Source organism: Perca flavescens, chromosome 5, assembly GCF_004354835.1.
Source record: "Perca flavescens isolate YP-PL-M2 chromosome 5, PFLA_1.0, whole genome shotgun sequence".
Lineage (NCBI taxonomy): Eukaryota > Metazoa > Chordata > Actinopteri > Perciformes > Percidae > Perca > Perca flavescens.
In genome coordinates, this window is record NC_041335.1 from 13,075,976 (window position 1) to 13,095,388 (window position 19,413).

The following is a 19,413-nucleotide window of genomic DNA, read 5'->3' on the forward strand; positions in this document are numbered from 1 at the left end:
ACGGTTTACGATGTTCACAACACAGAAACAAAACAACAACAACAACAGATACTACAGGAAAAAACATAATATTTTTAATTTTGAGGTTTTGGGCTATTTTGTTTCCATGTACCTTCTGCCTAGTGGAAAGAAAATAATTATTTTACTATACACTTTGTCTATTTTTGTCCGTAGACTTCTCCTAAATTCACCAAAAGTTAGTACTTTAATGCCTCATTTGCAATAATGTAAGGTAATCAACTGGGGTATTAGTTACATTTTTTACCCTAATGACTTGTAGTGTCTCCCCTAAACTGACAGATCCATGTGTTTGTGTGTGTTGTCTCATTCTTGAAAACGGCGTTTACAGTATATTCACATTATTATAATTATATTGAGACTTATATCAACAAAAGCATTGAATATTTTGCACTTATGTTCAATATGAATATTTTTACAGTCACACACACAAGCATACAGCACACCTGCACCTTGACTATATAGCTATATTAGTATTACTATAAGGAGATTAATAACATGTCGAACCCTAATGTACTACTTTGATTAATATTTTTATAAAGGAAAACTGTGTCAGCATCTGTTAATCTAAAAAGACTGCACATCCAGTGGACTGAAAAAGCAATTGATTTTATTATTCTAGTATGAAAAAGTTAAAATCTCATGTGCAATATATAATTGAATTGCAAATTGATTTTTGGTGTCTGTATCGATACAGTATTGCCACAGAAAATATCACAATACTATGCTGTAAAGCTGAGTTTGCCTTCTGCAGAGCTGTTGGAGATAACAGGTTTCCGTCAGTGAATATCAGTATAAATAGCAGCAGCAGCTCAGTTTGTGTGACTGCCGACAGACAGGTGAACAGACAGACAGGTGATGATGCTGTTATTGGTGATTCTGTTCAGTGTTTGTCTGAACTCAGCCTCAGCTGCAAAGGTGAGTGTGACTTCATCACAGATTTATACTTAAATTAATATTAAGTATACACATGGTGAGAGTTATTGTCATTACAGTAAATCTCATGTTCAGACTTAAATGTCATGACATTCATTCTCTCAATACTACAGACTGTGTGTTGCTCTCAGCTCCAAACCTATTGGGTTCTAGTGAAGATGTAAATTTTAAAAACACAAATATATAGTTTTAGCAGTAATTACAGCTGCTCACTGTAGTATGTATCAAACAAAAAAAAAAATAGTGCATTTGTTGGGGGACTACTTTCATATTTGGTTCTCTAGTGAGTATGTGGGGCAGCAGGATGGTGTATGTGTAATTGATTCAAAATAAATCACAGTGTGTGTGTGTGTGTGTGTGTGTGTGTGTGTGTGTGTGTGTGTGTGTGTGTGTGTGTGTGTGTGTGTTCATGGTAATGATGTCACCCAGTGCAACAGTGTGATTTAATAGCTCAGGGGAAGAAGATATATCAGCCTGTGATCCACACAGAATACTTGTTAGAAGATACATTCACTGCTGGTTTGAGTCTGAACGTAAAAAGAAATATAGAATATCAGCAGAGTGATAATTCCACTTGTGGTTCATTAAAACTCTGAGGAGTCTTTGGTTTTAGAAGGTCACTATCACACAAGATCACATACTAGTGACCACAGACCTGTGTTATATATGTTTGTGTGTGTGTGTGTGTGTGTGTGTGTGTGTGTAGCTGGGTGTGGTGCGGACGGAGGGTGGGAAGGTAGAGGGAAAGAGTCACGGGATGGGGCTGTTCAGGAGCGTCGACGTCTTCAAGGGAGTCCCCTTCGCTGATGTCCCCGGAAAGTGGGAGAAACCAAAACCTCATCCTGGATGGAGCGGTATGTAACTCGACTCACATTTCATTCATCCAGACTGTTTCTATGGCAACCAGGAGCCCCAGTTGGCCTCCAGTGGCTTAACTTCTCACCTGGCTGCTGTGATGCCCAGGTGAGGTGGTCACACACTACAAGATCTTTCACCAGGAGGAATTCCAGATGAGTCTGTCTGGTCTACGTTTTGTCACAAAACACATGCATGCAAAGAAGTGACACAGGACATAATGTAATAGCCTACCAAATGCGCAAGACAGGATTTGTTTTTTTTTCCAAATTTGGATGTCCTGCAGAAACAAGTGCTCCAAGCTGTTGGTTGCTGATTTGCAGCGATAAAACAAATAAGAAAGGTTCGGGTGTGTTGTCATTGGCACAGGTGTTCACACAGAAAGCCTACTTATAGCTTTATCTGAAACTGCAACAACAACTTTGGTCTGTGCTGCATGACAGTAAAGTTCCAATTGGATCAGGCGACCCATCTACCAGGTTTCCCATCAACCCGTCTCTTGCACTCTCATTGGCTGGAGCTCCCCGACAGGTCCTGCTGTTATCTGAAATGTGTCTGCTTACGCCGCCTTCACGTTGGCACAGTAGATACGGCTGCAAAATGACCGGAAGTCATTCATTTCCTATGGAGATTCGCAGACCGCATGCGAATGGGTCCGAACCGATGCGAACGAGTGCGGTGCGGAAAGAAATCGGGTCCGTTTGTCATCCGGATGAGTTAAAAAAGTTGAACTCGTACGACAGGCAACGGACGGTTCCTTTCCGACGGAAGTTATCGTTGCTATGGTAAAAAAAATTTCGACTTGCTTCCGACGCTTTCAACGGTGAAGTACGACGTCCACTGGGGGCGCATTGCGTATTACGGAGCTGATTTGAAGTGTGAAGGCGCCGTTAGCAGATCAAACCTCTCTACGAGCGTCTTTGAACAGTTTACACATCAAGCTGTTGTGCTGGTTTGCGAGCACCGAGTCAAAGCCGGGCTAATCGGGGCTAAAGTCATGTAGCGTGAACTTGGCATTATACCAAACATCCAATCACAGACCTTCAGTCTCATCTGATGGCAGGATGCCATTTTTGAATTTTGGCAAGAAGCAATTTATTAAAAGGGCTTAAGGGCCATGATTTTACAGCGACCCAGAAAGAGGCGTGGTTAGCTTAGCTTAGCATAAAGACTGTAAACAGGGGGAACCAGCTAGCCTGGCTCTGTTCATATTTAGAAACACCAACCAACAAACACCTATAAAGATCAATGTAACGTGTTGATTAGTCCTGACTTAACTCTGTACTTAAGAATACACATCACAATGCCATTTTTGTTAATCCTCCCAGCGCACTGTTTAAAATGTTAATCAGCTGAACAATGAGAATTAAACAGAGAATGGAAATAAATACAAAGGTTTGTTGTTTCCAGGAATCCTGAAGGCAAAGAAATATCGGGACCGCTGCCTACAGGTGACGCTGCTGCAGAAAAAAACCCAGGGCAGTGAAGACTGTCTCTACCTTAATATCTTTGTTCCACAGGGACTAAAGTGTAGGTAACACCCACACACACACACACACACACACACACACACACACACACACACACACACACACACACACACACACACACACACACACACACACACACACACACACACACACACACACACACACACACACACACACACACACACACACACACACACAGCGTGTGTATTAATCACCACAGTGCTTACCAGAGGTGGAACAAGTATTTAGACCTTTTACTTAAGTAAAAGTTCCAAAGTATTAGCATTGAAATGTACTTAAAGTACCAAAAGTAAAAGTACTCATTATGCAAAATAATGTCTGTTATATTACTGGATTATCATAATTGATGCATTAATGTTCACTTTAATGGTGCAGCTGGTAAAAATGGAACATTGTGTACAGCTGGGTAGTTTAATCTATAATTATACATAATTGTTTATTAGTTGTTATTATATTTTGCTTTAATACTCAGAATCTGTAAAGTAACTTAAGCGGTCAGATAAATGTAATGCAGTAAAAGGTACAACATTTCCCAGATGTAGTGGAATAGAAGTATTAAATAGCAGAGAAATAATAATAATAAAGTAAAGTACAAATACCTTAGAAAGTACTTGAGTAAATGTACTTTCCATTTCTGGTGTTTCAATAGGTACAGTTAGTTAAAAAACAAACTTCAGTATTTTCTGATGCAATGATGCAACACATGAGGTGTTGGATGTCTGTGGCGTTGTAAAGCTGCTTCCTGTTAAAATTCACAAACAAAAAGTTTTATTTCACACTTATCTTTTGGAGCTTTTTTACATTAAAGTGCTCTTTTCCCATTCTTTCATTGTGTTATATATCTTTTTTGTGGATGTTATAGGTTTACAAAGTGAAAAAGCCCAAAGTCCACCCCAAAGGTAGCCTGGGAAAACCCTGATGAACTTCTGGAAAATTTGATATTTGCTCTGCAAATCAGTCTGGCCAAAAGCCCATTCAAGCCCATTTCCAATTTTTGCAAATCAAGGCACCAATCACAACCGTTGCTTTCCACGATGACGATAGCGCAGTGACGGCGAGCAGCTTTTTGTTTACATTCAACATGACGGCCACCGAAGCGCAGCAACCTGTTGATGCCGCTGTCGCTGCTACGTCACCCAGATTGTTGGTCTGATTGGTTGAAGGACTATTCAATTGCGCCCAGAGGAATTTGAGCGGCATCCTTTGGAAATGGGCTGTGAATGAACCTTCCCCAGACCCACTCTCAGTTACAACTGAGAAGGGTCTGGTGTCAACCAGGCTACTCAAACGGGACTTACCATCTCCAACAGAAAACACTGTTCACAAACAGCTCTATTGTAGTCCAGCCTTTACTTCCGTGACAAATGTGCGTCACTTTGTAACACACGTTATAATGCTCGCCTAGCTGCTAGCGTGGCACTCCCTCATACTCTGCTTCTGACTGGCTAATACTCCTTACCTAGGTACTGTGCATGTGCGACTCCCAACAAAGATGGAACAGAAGTGAGATGCCTCACTCTGTAACTAAAACAGAGAGCTAAACACACAGGGTGAAAAGAGGAGCTGCAGCAATGTGCAGTACAACAAAAATATGGTGTTTTTTGAAAATTAAACCATGTCAACCTATTCTGGTACAACCTCTAAATACAATTATGAACCTGAAAATGAGGATAATATGAGCACTTTAAGTAACTATATCCTGTCACTGATGATGATGATGATATAACAAGCTCTTTGTCAACCCTCTGTCTCTCCATCAGTGTCGAAGAACCTCCCGGTGATGGTGTACCTGTTCGGCGGAGCGTTCCTGTTGGGGGCATCCAACGACGTGGCGATCCTCGGGGACTCTCTGTACGACGGGAAGGAGATGGCCGACAGGGGCGACGTCATCGTCGTCACGGTGAACTACAGAGTTGGTACGCTGGGTTTCCTCAGCACCGGAGACGCCCGACTGCCAGGTGTGATCAGAACACAAACAATGTCATTGATCTGCTGTTGATTTTTTTCTCAGTTAACTGTGTGAGGCCAAAACACAACAAATATTCTGACTGATCAATAACTAAAACTAACTGATTATCTGAATTATCCGACACATTTCCACTTGCTGCAGATGTTGAAGATTCTCCTGCAGAGTTAAATGTAAAGTTCTACCAAGTGAACCATCCATCCATGCTATAGCACAAAGGGACTCAAAGTATTTTGAGACTGGTTGGCTGTGTTTGGGTGCCTGTTGGTGATTTCCCAGAATGCATGTGATCAGAGCTGTGGTGTGTTTGTTGTGTTATCAGTGTGTCAGCAAATAAACTGTCTGTTAGGTCAGCTGTTGCTCAGATGTCAGCTCGTTGAGATTAGTTCTGTTTTTCAGCTTCTGCAGAGCCCACCAGTTCTGAAAAGTGATTACATGCGTAGTTCTGGGAGCAGGTGGGAGGTGGTGCAGGTGTGATATCATCACTGATCACGTAGCCTTCATCATGTTTGTCCCAGTCGTCTATCATCAGTGTGAAGAGTTTCTTGGTTACAAGCTGCTGTTACACGTAGAGATGTCCACAAGTAATTTTTTGGAAGTCCAAGTCGAGTCTCAAGTCTTTGGCCATCTGATCTGTCCCTAACACTGTATTGTTAAATCTTATGAATTCAAAGCATGTCCTGTAGCTACCATCCATACAGTACAGTATCAAAATCAGTTGTAGGATAGCTTTATGGGGTCTACTTAGCACATCCCACTAGCCCTCGGACCTGGTGAAATATTAACCTAAGTCTGTCACATCATATGGATACAACTATAAAGATACAATGTGCCTGTTCCCAGCAGTAGCACAACACTTTGCGATGGTGAGCTTGTTACCTGTGACGACATATGCTAAATGTAATGTCTCTTTCACTCAAAAAAAATGTCTAATGTCGAAGTGGAAATCAAGAGAATAGTGGCAGCGCCACACCAGTTACAGAACAACATGCATCTCAATGTCCAAATTACGCACAATAAGCAGTTTGAACTCACTGATGTAATGCCATTTATTTTCTAAGTGTTAGCAGGCTCAGTGAAACTGAGTCAAGCGCGAGGGAGACCCGACTCAGAGGAGGAGAGGTTAGTGAGGCCAGCATCTCCACGGCAGGTGACAGTGCACACGGATCCGCTGCGCCACGCATGGATGAAATAATGAAATAGTGAATAGGACTACAGTAACAGAAAGATGTGCAGAATTAAGACAGTCAAGACGGCCCAGTGCAGTGTTTCCTCTATGTTGATTGGCAAGTGGCGGTCAGCCACGGTTAGATTTCTCCCGCCATGGTATCAGAAATGTACAAAAAGCCGTCTATCAGCAGTGATCGTGATAGAGCACGTCTGAGAATAGCGTGGACACGCGCTTCAAAACGCGAGTGGGCACGCGTGCCACTCGGAGAAAAGGGAGAAAGAAAAAAGAGACAGGCTGTCCGGAGGACCGGTTGAGATGGCATGTGTGCATCCTTGAGAACTGTAAGTCCTATAACTTATATTGTCAGTTCATTTAAGCCTGTATTAGTCTATAGTTCTTGCACAGTTTTAGTTTCACCTTCACTTGCTAGCTAAATTGACCGTGCTCACGTTTGTATTTTGGTGCATTGTTTACATGCTGAAGTAGTTACACTGCGTTAAGATACTAAAAGAGCCGGAATTCCATAACTAGCCTACTAGAACTGCCATGAGCGGTCAAAATTGACCGCCAGATTCCAAACTCTATAATCTCTCATGATAAATACCCAATTGCAATATTAATGCATGTATTGTCTTAGGATATCTTTAATTAATAGTATGCTATTTGAACATTTATAACCTAACCTAACCTGGCACTGCCTCCGTTTTGGTGTCTGCTGTGGTGCGCAGCGCTGCTCGGACCATGTGGCGCTTCCCTTTTTTTCCTCCATAAACTCCGCTCTCAGCTACTTTGCCAGTTGCTCCATGAACTTCCTCCGGGACATTTTACAGCTGGTGCACTCCTTGGAGAGGATGTGTGCAATGTTTCCAGCCAGTTGTAGCATGTATAAAGTTATATGAACACGTAGACTGCTACCGGCCATCTACGTGTACCGCGCCTTTCACAGAGTGAGCGCCTGGTGCTTTTCTTCTGATTCAGAACAGTCCATCCACGCCGTAACCTACGTTACGACTCTGGCTTTGCCTTCGGCCCATCGGTGATGCCCACCCTTGTTACTCAAGACCGCTAGTTATGTTTCTCTGACAGAGACTATGATTATTACTAAGCAACCAAGATGCATCTTCAACCACGCAAAAGATTAAGAACAAAACCGTGAAAATGCGAGCAGTCAATATGACCGTGTATGGCCAAAATAGGTAAAAGTGATTGTATTTTCTTTGCCTTTTGTGTAATGTATATAAAAACAATTTTAAATGAAAATTAGTTCATTAGTTATTACACATATAAATTTCAAAACTAGCGTTAAGGAACAGGCCACAGGGGGACCATCTAGCAGCATGTATGCTGGTCAGCATTAATGGGCCACCTCTTTCTGAATTCCCCTATAACCGAGCCTTGGAGTTATTTTTCCAAAAGCCAGGAAAAATCAAATGCACACAGCAAGGCTGCCAACTTTGCCACTGAGGCAAATATGCAGTTAGTTTCATTATGAATGGTTTCATACTAGGCTACTTTGGGTTTTGGTTTCCCTATGAAGAATTTCTTGTAAAATTCATTTTGTAGACCAACAGTTCCTCAAACATACAGTTCAATCAAAACAAAATGAAAATATGCCTCATTGTGTGTGAATAGAGGTGAATAAATATATTTGTTTGTGTTGCAGCGAAGTGTCAGTTCCGTGGATGTCTGAGCCTCAGCAACTACTAACTATAAAAATACTATTTACCTGTTCCCAGCATTAGCACAACACTTTGCGATGGTTAGCCTGTGACGATATATGCTAAATTTAATGTGCAAGTGACTGACCTATCTGGGTGCGTTTTGAGATGCCTGATGAAGTTCGACATTGTTGATCAGGTATCATTTATCTTGGTACCACACACTTTGCATGTACTTCGGGCACATACGGCATAGCGCATGCGTTACGTTGCACATTATTATACAAAGGGCAGGGGACAGCAGCTCGTCATACGTTTCCCGACGTATATGCGCCAATAAAAGAAAATAGAAATACATGAATACTGTACATTTACGTAATTTAAAAAGCAATAATTGCATGAAAACTCTAGTCCGAGTCAAGTCTGAAGTCTTTTGGGTCGAGTCGCAAGTCAAGTCTGAAGTCAGCTGTTTGTGCGACTTAAGTGCGACTCGAGTGCAAGTCTCAGACTTGAGTCCCCACCTTTGGTTACACGTACAGTATAGACCTTTTCAAGGAAACCAAGAAGCTTTCTATGTACTCAGGGACATTTCCTGAGGGAAGGCCTAGTGTCCAGGTGCCCCCCAACTAACTGTCACACACATTTTAGTTCTTGGATCCTCAAAGATGCTCTATATGGTAAAAGGAAAATTGTAGAATTGTAGAAATTGTTTGGAGCAGTGATGTTTGGGGAGTTCCAGAGGGAGAGGGCAGCAATGTTGAAGTCACCCCAGATCCGGTGCTCAGTCCTGGGCAGAGGTGTAGGTGGGTTTGCTGAAGAACTCTGAGAAATTAGTAGTTTATGATTAGAGCAACAGTTTGATATGAGCCTGCTCTCTGATGTCCTGCTGAACTCAGTCAGAAACAGGAAACAGTAAACAGGGAATTATTTTACCTGTCAGGTAACTATGGTCTGTGGGATCAGCATGCTGCCATCTCCTGGGTCCGCAGGAACATCGCAGCGTTTGGAGGAAACCCTGACAACATCACCATCTTTGGCCAATCAGCTGGAGCTGTCAGCGCCAGCTTCCAGGTCAGTGGCCCAAACCTCAGGCAGACTATCAACCAAAGTTTAGATCCTATATCTACTTGATAAGGACCTTTTGTTGTGAAGTCTCAAGATAAAACCTGACTTAAAGTATGTTACCAGACAGCTTATGTTAATATTAGCTTGCCAATGACCTAATCTTAGCTCTTAGGTCTGTGAAGCCCCAGCCATGCAGATGCACAAAGGTCACTGTTTTTTTCTCACCCTTTATACACAGGTCACTTAGTTTTATCAGAGACGGTTTAGAACCGAGAAACCCCAACTCAGAGTAGTTTCCTGTATCTGTGTCACCTGGGCTACGCCACATCTCTTTAGGAGGCAGGTCCGAGTGTATTGATTCCAATGGAAGAAGTGAACGTGAACACAGATTATGAGCGATCCTTGCCTCGCCCCATAGTCACCAAAGTAGATATTGGACCCATTTCTCATAAGCCACATATCTCCAGAACATTCTGACACTAAAATGGCTTTTTTCGGATGGACACATCAGGAGAATTTTTTTTGTTTGAGACCTGTTTCTATCTCAGGACCAAACTAATCTCCGTGATGGTAAATATGTCTTTTAGCTCTGTAAATATCTAACGTAAGCAAAAGAACATATTAATAAATAATTTAAATATATATATATATATATATAAATAATATAACTTATTATTCATCCACAACGTTCACTACACATTCAAACTAGGCCACGCCTCTTCAGGAGACAGGAAGTGTGTACCGTTTCATACCATTGGCGATGCTGTAGTAGTGCCAAGGGGGTAAGCTTCGCTTCAGAACTCGAGCCATCTATGGCGCCATTTTGTTGCTAACTGGCCATCACCTCCTGTTAGCATTCCGCTGACCGCCATTTTTTTTTTACGTCACTTGACTGCGAATAACTTTACATCAGAAATGTTTGAAGACTCTATTTGTCCGTTGTTTAGTTCCAAAGAAACACGACAATGTATAAAAGGCTTCATTACCTTGTACCTCAGGTTATGGCTCCGTAGCAGACGTTTTTATAAATATAAGCTAACAATTGTGTCATAACCAAGTGACTTACTGTCGCATAGTAGAGGAATTACCGTATAGTACAGGAGAAGCTTGCAGGCAGTTTCGACTTACATGAGCTGTTTAGGTTTAATTACTAATGTTAACTAGCATGTTAGTTAGCAATAATTAGCCTGTGCCCATGTTATCTCCTTACATCCACCTACACTCTCCGTATCTGTAAGATTGGGAATGATTGAGATTTCTCTTGGCACAGCTACCAGAAGACTTCCAACTATCAGACACGTTGCTCACGTCACATTCTCTCAGTTGGAGGCTGCGCAGTAAAAACTGTGGAGCACATATTTAAGTCATATGGAAGTTTTTAACCAGGAAAAGAATTATGAGAGGTCAAATTATTTGTCATTATGAACATAATATTTACATTTTTAAGTCAATTTCCTGGTGGCACTGGTCTTCCATTGTTGTTGCATATGCATATAATTGACCAACTATCTCTATATAAAAATTGTCATTTAAATGTATGAGTTAGTCAGTCAGTTTAGATTTTGTTATTGTGATTTTGAGAATTATGACTTGCAAATTATATACACAGAAAGTCAAAAACAAAAGAATGACTTTTATCAGTCAAAGTGTGATGTAATTAATTTAGATTTACTATAAGACTGTCTGTCTGTCTGTTCCCTTAGATGCTGTCTCCCTACAGTAAAGGCTTATTCCGCAGAGTGATCACTCAATGTGGAGTGGCCCTCAGCCCCTGGGCTCTGCAGAGAAAACCCATGGCTCTCACCAAGAAGGTACATTAACACTTTGCTGTTCTGCAGACAATTTAAATGTGTATCAAATTTATTGTTAAAATGTTCTGTTTTGTTTCTGCAGATTGCTCGTAATGTCGGCTGCGCGAGAAGCAACGAAGACGACATGTTAGAGTGTCTGAAGATCAGCGACCCCGTTGGTCTCACCTTGGCTGGAAAAATCGACGTGCTGCTGATTCTGGGAAAAGGTCAGACAGCTGGAACTGACAAAAACAACATTTGTATTAACTGAAAAATGACTTGTTGCTTAAATGGTATTGTGATTAAAGCTACGTTAAACAGCATTTGACCAGCAGGGGGCAGAATTTAGACCCCAAGAAAACAAACCTTTTTTTTTATCCAGTATTGACTAACCACATGTCAAGTTGTTTGGAAATGTTAATCTCTGGTCCCTGTTATATTAAGAAACACTTAAGCAGAAACAGAGCAACATGATGGAACTGTTTTCATGCTGTTCAGGTGTTTCACTGTGGACCTCCTACAAACACTAATGTGGACGCAAGTTGTTTTCACACAAAAATGGTGTTTAAGAATGAGTCATTATTTTCGTAAACCTTCAGCATTGAACTCTCACATACGTTTAATCATGCCACATCCATGATCAGTGTAAGTGCTTCAATGAAAGTGGGTGCAATAATACAACATTAGAAATCACGTTTTGTGGCCAGTAAAGTGTGAGGCTGAAATCTATACGAACCCTAGCGGCAGCAAATGTAATTTGCAGCCAGGGTCATCTAGCAAATCTCTGTTGGCTTGCAAGCTGGAAAAACCAAACTCTAGTCAGGCCAATCACATTGTGTATAGAGTCAGTGGGCGGGCTTAACATAATGACAGTAGAGTTGCGAAGGTTCCGCGTGAATTCCCTACTTGAAAACAAAGAAGATGGCTGCTGCTGTTAGCGAACAACGGTCTTTTGAATCGGCTTTGGCCGCCACTCTGGAAGACTTGGAGTTAAGCTTTTCTTTGAGAAAAGGACAAAGAACGGCACTGAAGTCATTCTTAAAAAAGGAAGATGTGTTCGGAATTTTGCCGACTGGATACGGCAAAAGTTTAATCTATCAACTAGCGTTGCTCGGTTGTAGCGCTATCTTATTGCGTGCAGAGGGAATTTGAAAGACAACCGTTTATCCCGCCCCTCGGATTGAGCCCTGCCAATGGTGAGTTCCCAGACCCAACATGATGTGGGTCTGGCTTGTCAGGCTATGAGGCTGACAATAAAGAGCAAGACATGTTCATGCTACTATGTAGCCTACATGTTGACTTGTTGTTGGCAGCTCTTTCCTTTTATATGTTCTTATAATATTGCATATCCCCTGACATTATTTGTAACATTACAACACTATGAACTGAGTCCCCAAGAAAGTCTGCAGAATAGCAAATGGACAAATGGAAAGTGTGCAGAAGGTCGGAGCTAAAGAACTCTCAAGCTCTTCACCGACCTGAACCCTGGTGGACTCAATAAATAATATTGGAAATCTCCATCTCTCTTCCTGCAGGTACGGTCATGGATCTCCTCGAACTCGCTCCGGTGATCGACGGTGACTTTATCCCCGATGAGCCCAGTCAGCTGTTTCACAACGCGGCTCAGTTTGATTACATGGCCGGAGTCAACAGCATGGACGGACATATTTTTGCTGGAGTCGACGTTCCTTCTATTAACAAGAAAAATGGCAACACCACTATGTGAGTACCGAAACATGAGCTTGTTTTAGAGACTTTTATTTTGAAAAAGAAAGTTGACCGGCTGGATATGCAAAACCAGTATCAGGACCAGATACCAGACTCATTTAAAGGTCACACCGAAAGATTCTCAGACAGAGACGTTAACAATAATAATTTTAAAAACTTCATTTATCGTTATTCATCACAAGTACTATATCCACTAACCAGGCAGCTGGATTCACCCTGTGAATTTTTTATGTGCTCTTTCAAAAAAATTACATAATGAAATTGTAATATTATTATTTAATATATCTAGATAAAGGGATAAAATGGTGACAGAAACGGTTGTGTATACCGGTCATGTTTGTCCTCAGAGCGAACGTTAGGGGTCTGCTGGCCGGTCTGACTAAAGAGAAGGGGAACGCCGCTGTCGACTCGGCCTTCAGTGTTTACTCATCTCACTGGGGTTCAGTTCCGGAGCCGGCGGTGGTAAAGAAGACGGTGGCCAACATCGAGACTGACTTCCTGTTTCTGGTTCCAACTCAGATCGCCCTCCAGCTCCACGCCAGCAGCTCCAGGTCAGCTCTGTTTGCTCCGTGTTTAAAGTTACAGATATATTTGATGCCCCTGATATATAATATGGATCTGTAAAACTGCAGTGGGTGTCTTCGTACAGGGACGTGTTCACATGTGCAATTATTGCACATGTTTGCAAGGTCAAACATTTCTAGTGCAGATGTTAGCATCAGTCAGACCCTCAGGGACTGCTGCAGCTGCTGGTTTGACCAGGATATACCATCTATTTTCTGTTGTATGTCCCTTAGTGGAGCCCGTACCTTCTCCTACCTGTTCAACATGAAGACTCGTATCCCAGGATTCCCTCAATGGGTGGAGGCAGAACACGCAGAGGACCTGCAGTACCTGTTCGGTAAACCCTTCGCCACCCCGCTGGTCTACTTCCCCCGACACCGGGACCTGTCTAAGTACATGATCGCGTACTGGACCAACTTCGCCAGGACCGGGTAAACTCCCAGCATGCACTACAAACACACAGGTCAACATATCTGAGGTCTGCCAACAAGACTACTGGTCAGTTTGGTTTCAGCCGAAACGATTTGTCATAAACTAGGTAAGTAACAAACGATGCTAACTGCAGTAATAACCAAGGTAAACCGTGCTGTTACTACTATTTTAGGGATTTAAAAGCAACCGGTTTCTTGTAGATTGTCACGTTACTGAGAATACAGCTATCAGGAAGTTAATATATGAAGTCAAAGCTATCTCTGAAAGCTGTAACGGCAGCTAACATTACCTTTAGATGTCTTCATGAAGCTCCCAACTACGCTAACATTACTATACCTTGTGACGCAGTTAGAAAACAAGAACGAGCTGACTTATGTTACCATAAGCACTTTGGCTCGGTGGATGTCGATTTTAAAGTCATGTTAAAACTATTTCCCGTCCTTCGTTACGATTTCCAGCCGCAGCCTGTCACTCCCCCTTGTACTAAGTAAACTCGGTACGTAACGTTAGGTCCGTAATGTTGTACTAACGTTACTCAGTACGTAACGTTACCTTAGACCTCACAATGCCTTGTTTCTCACTCCCGCTAAGTTATGGTTCATAAGACGTGACATGAGTGACACATGCGGGTAGGCCAAGGCGAGAAAAGCTAACGTTTGCCAACATATTTATAAAAAAAGTCACATTTGAATAGTAATTTCAGCATTCGGATTGTATTGATTTTTTTACTATTCGAATTATATTCGTATTTCGGTATTTGTTCCAACAGCCCTAGTGTGAACAGGTCTGTCCTTTCTTATACTGGTGTAAACTGTCACTCTCACCTATCCAGTGATCCCAGTAATGGCGACAGTAGAGTCCCAGTTCCCTGGCCCCTCTTCACCAAACACCACCATCCCTACCTGATCATCAACCACAAGATGACCAAGTCTTCTGTCAGGTACTACACTGTAGTCTACTCTACTGATATTTTACTCAGCTCTCAAATCTCTGTCTTTATAGTACTTCTGCTTTACTTTAGTGTCTTTGAATCTATTCTATTGCACTCGTTTTTAAACTACTGCTAAATTGTATTCTTTGTTGTATTTTGTCAATGTTACCTTAAATTATTAGCATAATGAACTTTATTTTACTCAACTGGCTTACAAAACTCCTACACTTTCTATTCTACTGTATTTATTGAGATGGAAACAATAAAGCTTTGAGAGTTGAAGAAGATGACGATTTAGTATAGAGAGTTTACATTTTGATAGTAATTTGTCTGTTTCGTCTCTTCAGCTATGACCTGAGATCAGACTACGTCACCTACTGGGCCGAAACCTACAGCATCCTGCCGTCATTCAGGAGGGAAGAAATGATGGAGGAATGAAGACAAAGTCTGAGTAAATGAATCTGACCCTGCTGCTGTTATTAATTTTAAACCCTAATAATTTCAATTAACAGGAAGTGAAGATGTAAACAGGATAATTGAAAAATTAGCATCAATCTGAGGAAAACAAATACAACAGTTTGTCTTGCAGTGTGCTGTTTACCATTCTTCTCTTGTGTAATAAATGAAGATGAACTCTGCACTCTGGGTCTTTAATTTCTCCACTGTAGATCTGATAAAAGTCCTCATCTCCAGGCCAAAAACAATCAATTGTCAGTCTTGAATTGTGATTGAATTGTCAGTCTTCAGCTGAGGTGGAAAATATATTTACTCTAGTACTTCAGCACAGTTTTACTTTCCTTAAGTATTTCCATGTTTTTCTATTTTTACTCCACTACATTGAATTAAGCAATAGTGAGTAGTGGTGGGCGGATTAATCTAAATATCGATAACATCAATACCAACGTTGGTATTGATATTGATCAATACCAGTTGATACTTTAGTTTCAGTTTCTCTCCGGTATACATTGCTGCAGTTTCCCGGGTTTTAACTTATATAATAATCCAGTGAAAAAAAACAAAAAAAAACACTTAAAGGTTATGAAAATTCCATCAGATTTAGCAATTTGATGATGCAACCACCTAATTATTCAAAAGTAGGTAAGTAACGACGATACTGGCCCTGTATTTACTTGGTATCGGATCGTTACCAAATATTGCAGTATCGCACACTTTACAGTGTCAGCGCTCTCTGGTGGACAAACTGTGTAATGAAGAATCTGTTTCTAAATTTCCTCAAACACAGGCCCTGACTGCAGTACGCAGATTGAGGAGTGGCTCAACGTGGGTGGAGCTAAACGTTTGACCCTGCACACTCGCCCAATAGCAACCCGGTAGAGGAAGAATGTGTGTCTGAGGGAAAAACACAGACCTTTCACCCCGGAGACCGGAGATCGTTTCCCGCGTGTGACGTTTGCTTCCCCCGTTGTTTTCCTTAACCCTACCGTCCGTTGTCGTCTTGCGTCCCCCAGAGACCGGGGCTCCTTTTCACGTATATAAAAATATCATTATTTATTATAATCCATATATGTAAATCTATATATAATATATATTAAATGTGCTGCCTGATCTCCATCACCAGATGGTTCCCGCGTGGAGTCAAACGTTTAGCTCCGCCCACATTTATCCCAACCCCGATCTGCATACTGCAGTCAGGTGCAATTGGAAACACAAGGTGTTTATGTGTATATGAATAGAGGAGAGTGTCAGTGTCCCAGGAATATGAGAACCATGTTGATACATTTTGAGTCTCAGTAATGTCAAATATAAAACAATATAACATAACACAATATGACATGAAAAGAGTTAATATTCATGGATTTTTTCTTCTATTTTGGAGGATAATCATTCTCAAATTCGTAGAACTAGAGTTCCCACAATGCTTTGGGGGATGTAAACAGGAAGTATAATGTTGCCATGGATTTTGTAAGTTTTTGCATGGCTACAACTTGAACCCTGTTTATGCCTTAGTCAGACATAATGATATCCCTGGAAGTGTAAGTCACACTGAATGATATGAATTATATGAATGTGTTTCATGGCGGCGTGGTTACGTTTTACTGAGTTATGAAGAAGAAGGAGGAAGAAGGCAGTTTTCTACCAGAAATGTACTTTAATACATGGAATAAAATGATTTCAAATTTTATTTGGAATAATAGAAAACACAGAGTCAAATTTAAATTACTAACTCAACAGAAAGAGGGAGGAAGGTTAGGTACCCCAAATATACAAAATTATTACTATGCAACACAAACTTTAACAATAATGAAGTGGATGAAATGTGATACAGAGGTAAAACGGATAAACATAGAGAAAGAGTTAACAGCAGGGTTAAGTGGAACATTGCCTTTTTTAAGGAAAAAGACACAAAAACAACAGCCACAAGTATTTTGTATTGAGAATACGGTAATGAATTGGAGACAACTGTGCAAACGATTAAAAATACAAAGTGAAACTGTTCAACTTAGAGAAATGATTCATGACCCAGATTTTATACCTAATAGAACAGATAGGATTTTACAAGGGTGGGCTAGTAAGGGATTCATTTCATACCTACAATATTTTACTAAAAATACAATAGACACATATGAAGCCCTGGTTTCTAGATATGGTTTGGAGCAAAACACTTCTTTATATATTTACAGGTAAGGAGTTACATTAAACAACATTCAGAAGAGAAAATGGGAAATTAATTACTACAATATTGGACACAAAATAGAAATAAAGGCACAGGAAAACTTTCAGATGTTTATAAAATACTGTAAAACCTAACAAACGTGGAGAGTAAAGCAAAAGAAAAATGGGAAAAAGAGTTATCCATCAATATTTCAGGCGAGGCTTGGAGAGACTCCTTAAAAGATAATTTTAAAATAACTCAGTCAAAACATTGGAGGGAATTTGCTTGGAAAATAAGTCAGAGATTTTTTATTACACCTCATATTATGGGAAAAATGTCTCCAGCAGCAGGAGCTGGTTGCTGGAGAGAATGCGGGGAAAGTAAAGCATGTATACAAATACCAAATAAGAATGAAACAATTATACACTGTACCGTTTGAGAGAAACAGGTAAAAGAGCAAAGATACCAATATGTCCAGGTAAGATGTCTGAGGTTATGTACACAGCTATAAAAAAAAGTGAAAAACACTATATCTCTACAATAGTAAAACTGTGTTCTTACTGTTTATGAGAAAGTAATGGCGGTGAAAGCAATAGAAACACCACATTCATTTTTATTTAGAGATGATGCAGACATCCAATGTGATGAAGAAAACTTGCCACATGATGCTGTAGCGAGGCAGGATTAGTCACACTATTCTTTGGTACTGTTACGTATGTACCTTTAGTTTTTTCCCCCCAGTAATTCCATAAAGTTAAAAATTATTGAAGAAAACTGCTGATTTTCATTCCTTCTTTTTTACCTTATGTAAAAATTGGTATGCTATACAATCTATATTTTTTCCTTAAATAAACTATTGAATAGTGTCAAGTCACTCAAATTGTTCAAACTGTAAAGATGAAAAAGTTTGTAATTTCTGTATTGGTGTTTGACGCAAGTGTTTTTACTATCAGTGTGTTCTGAGTGACGGTGTGTGTTATCTCAGTGAGGCTTGTGCATAGTGTTTGGCTGCACTGAGCCTGTTTTGCAGGTGATGTGAACTGTTTAGCTCAGGTGACTGTTGGCAGTGCAGACTGTAGTTTGAGTTTTGCACATGTGACTCCAGTTGTGCCCACTGTCGTTTAGCAATCGGAAAAAACTGTAAAGAATCCCTGACATTAGAAAATTGTTTAGGTATCAATATACAATGTAAGATAAAAGTGAAGGATCAAAATATTTTTAATATGCTACGTCTTACTGCACTGAAACAACTGACAAGGACATGGAAACAATCGAAAGCACCAGAATTATATCTATGGTATAACACAATATAACAAGTATTAGAAATGGAAAAGCTCACTTTCATAGCTAGCAATAGCTTAGAAAAGTGGAAGAAAATATATCCCAAACACATACTAGATAAAACAAAGTATTTTAGTGGCTTGATATATGTTTGTTGTGCTTCCATATGCATCCACACGCGCACGCACACACATACACACACACACACACACACACACACACACACACACACACACATACGGCGCATACACATGCATACAGGCGCGCGCACGCACGTACACACACTCACATACATATTAATGTTGTTTATTTATTTATATATATTGTTGTTTTGTTTTTTTGTGTGTGTTTCTTTTTGTGTTATTAAATAATATAAAACTGTAAAAAAAATTGAAGTGCAACAGGAAGAAATATGATATAACATGTGAACACAAATCTCCCACTCTATCACTGAAGTTATTTCCATGATTCAGGGCTCATCCCCAATTGGTAAGTGATGAGGTTTCTGTGCATGTAAACACACTGATTGCTGACAGAGTTGAAGGTTTAAAATTGCCTAAGTCACAAAGGCATTCATTCCTCTTTTGTTGCATAATTGACAGACATTGTTATTAGTATGTCAATAGTCATCTATTGTCATAACATTTTTGAGTGAAATTATTAATAAATATATATTCCGTTTTTTGTGTTTTCTGAAAAACCTGAAAAAATGACTTAGGCCATTAGTTTAGGAAGGTGACGATTTGTATACCTTATCTTGTATCTTGTTCTGTAGGCCAACCTGTTTGTGTATCTTATGTGGAAATAATTCCGTTCCTCTGCACTGTATATAGATGGATGTCATTTAGGTCTATCTTATCTCTTTATCTCTATCTGTTACCTATAATGGTGTA

General features: G+C 40.4%; 1 protein-coding gene across 1 annotated transcript; it reads left to right on the forward strand.

Moving 5' to 3' along the window:
* The first annotated feature begins 1,711 nt into the window (after positions 1 to 1,711).
* On the forward strand, positions 1,712 to 15,263 carry LOC114555425 (bile salt-activated lipase). The gene is made up of 12 exons (XM_028577793.1): positions 1,712 to 1,773; positions 2,273 to 2,340; positions 3,220 to 3,339; positions 5,081 to 5,278; positions 9,056 to 9,186; positions 10,884 to 10,991; positions 11,074 to 11,197; positions 12,506 to 12,692; positions 13,046 to 13,249; positions 13,496 to 13,693; positions 14,527 to 14,634; positions 14,973 to 15,263. The coding sequence occupies exons 1-12, from the start codon at positions 1,712 to 1,714 to the stop codon at positions 15,061 to 15,063; spliced, it is 1,599 nt and encodes a 532-aa protein (XP_028433594.1). The 3' UTR covers positions 15,064 to 15,263.
* Positions 15,264 to 19,413: the final 4,150 nt, after the last annotated feature.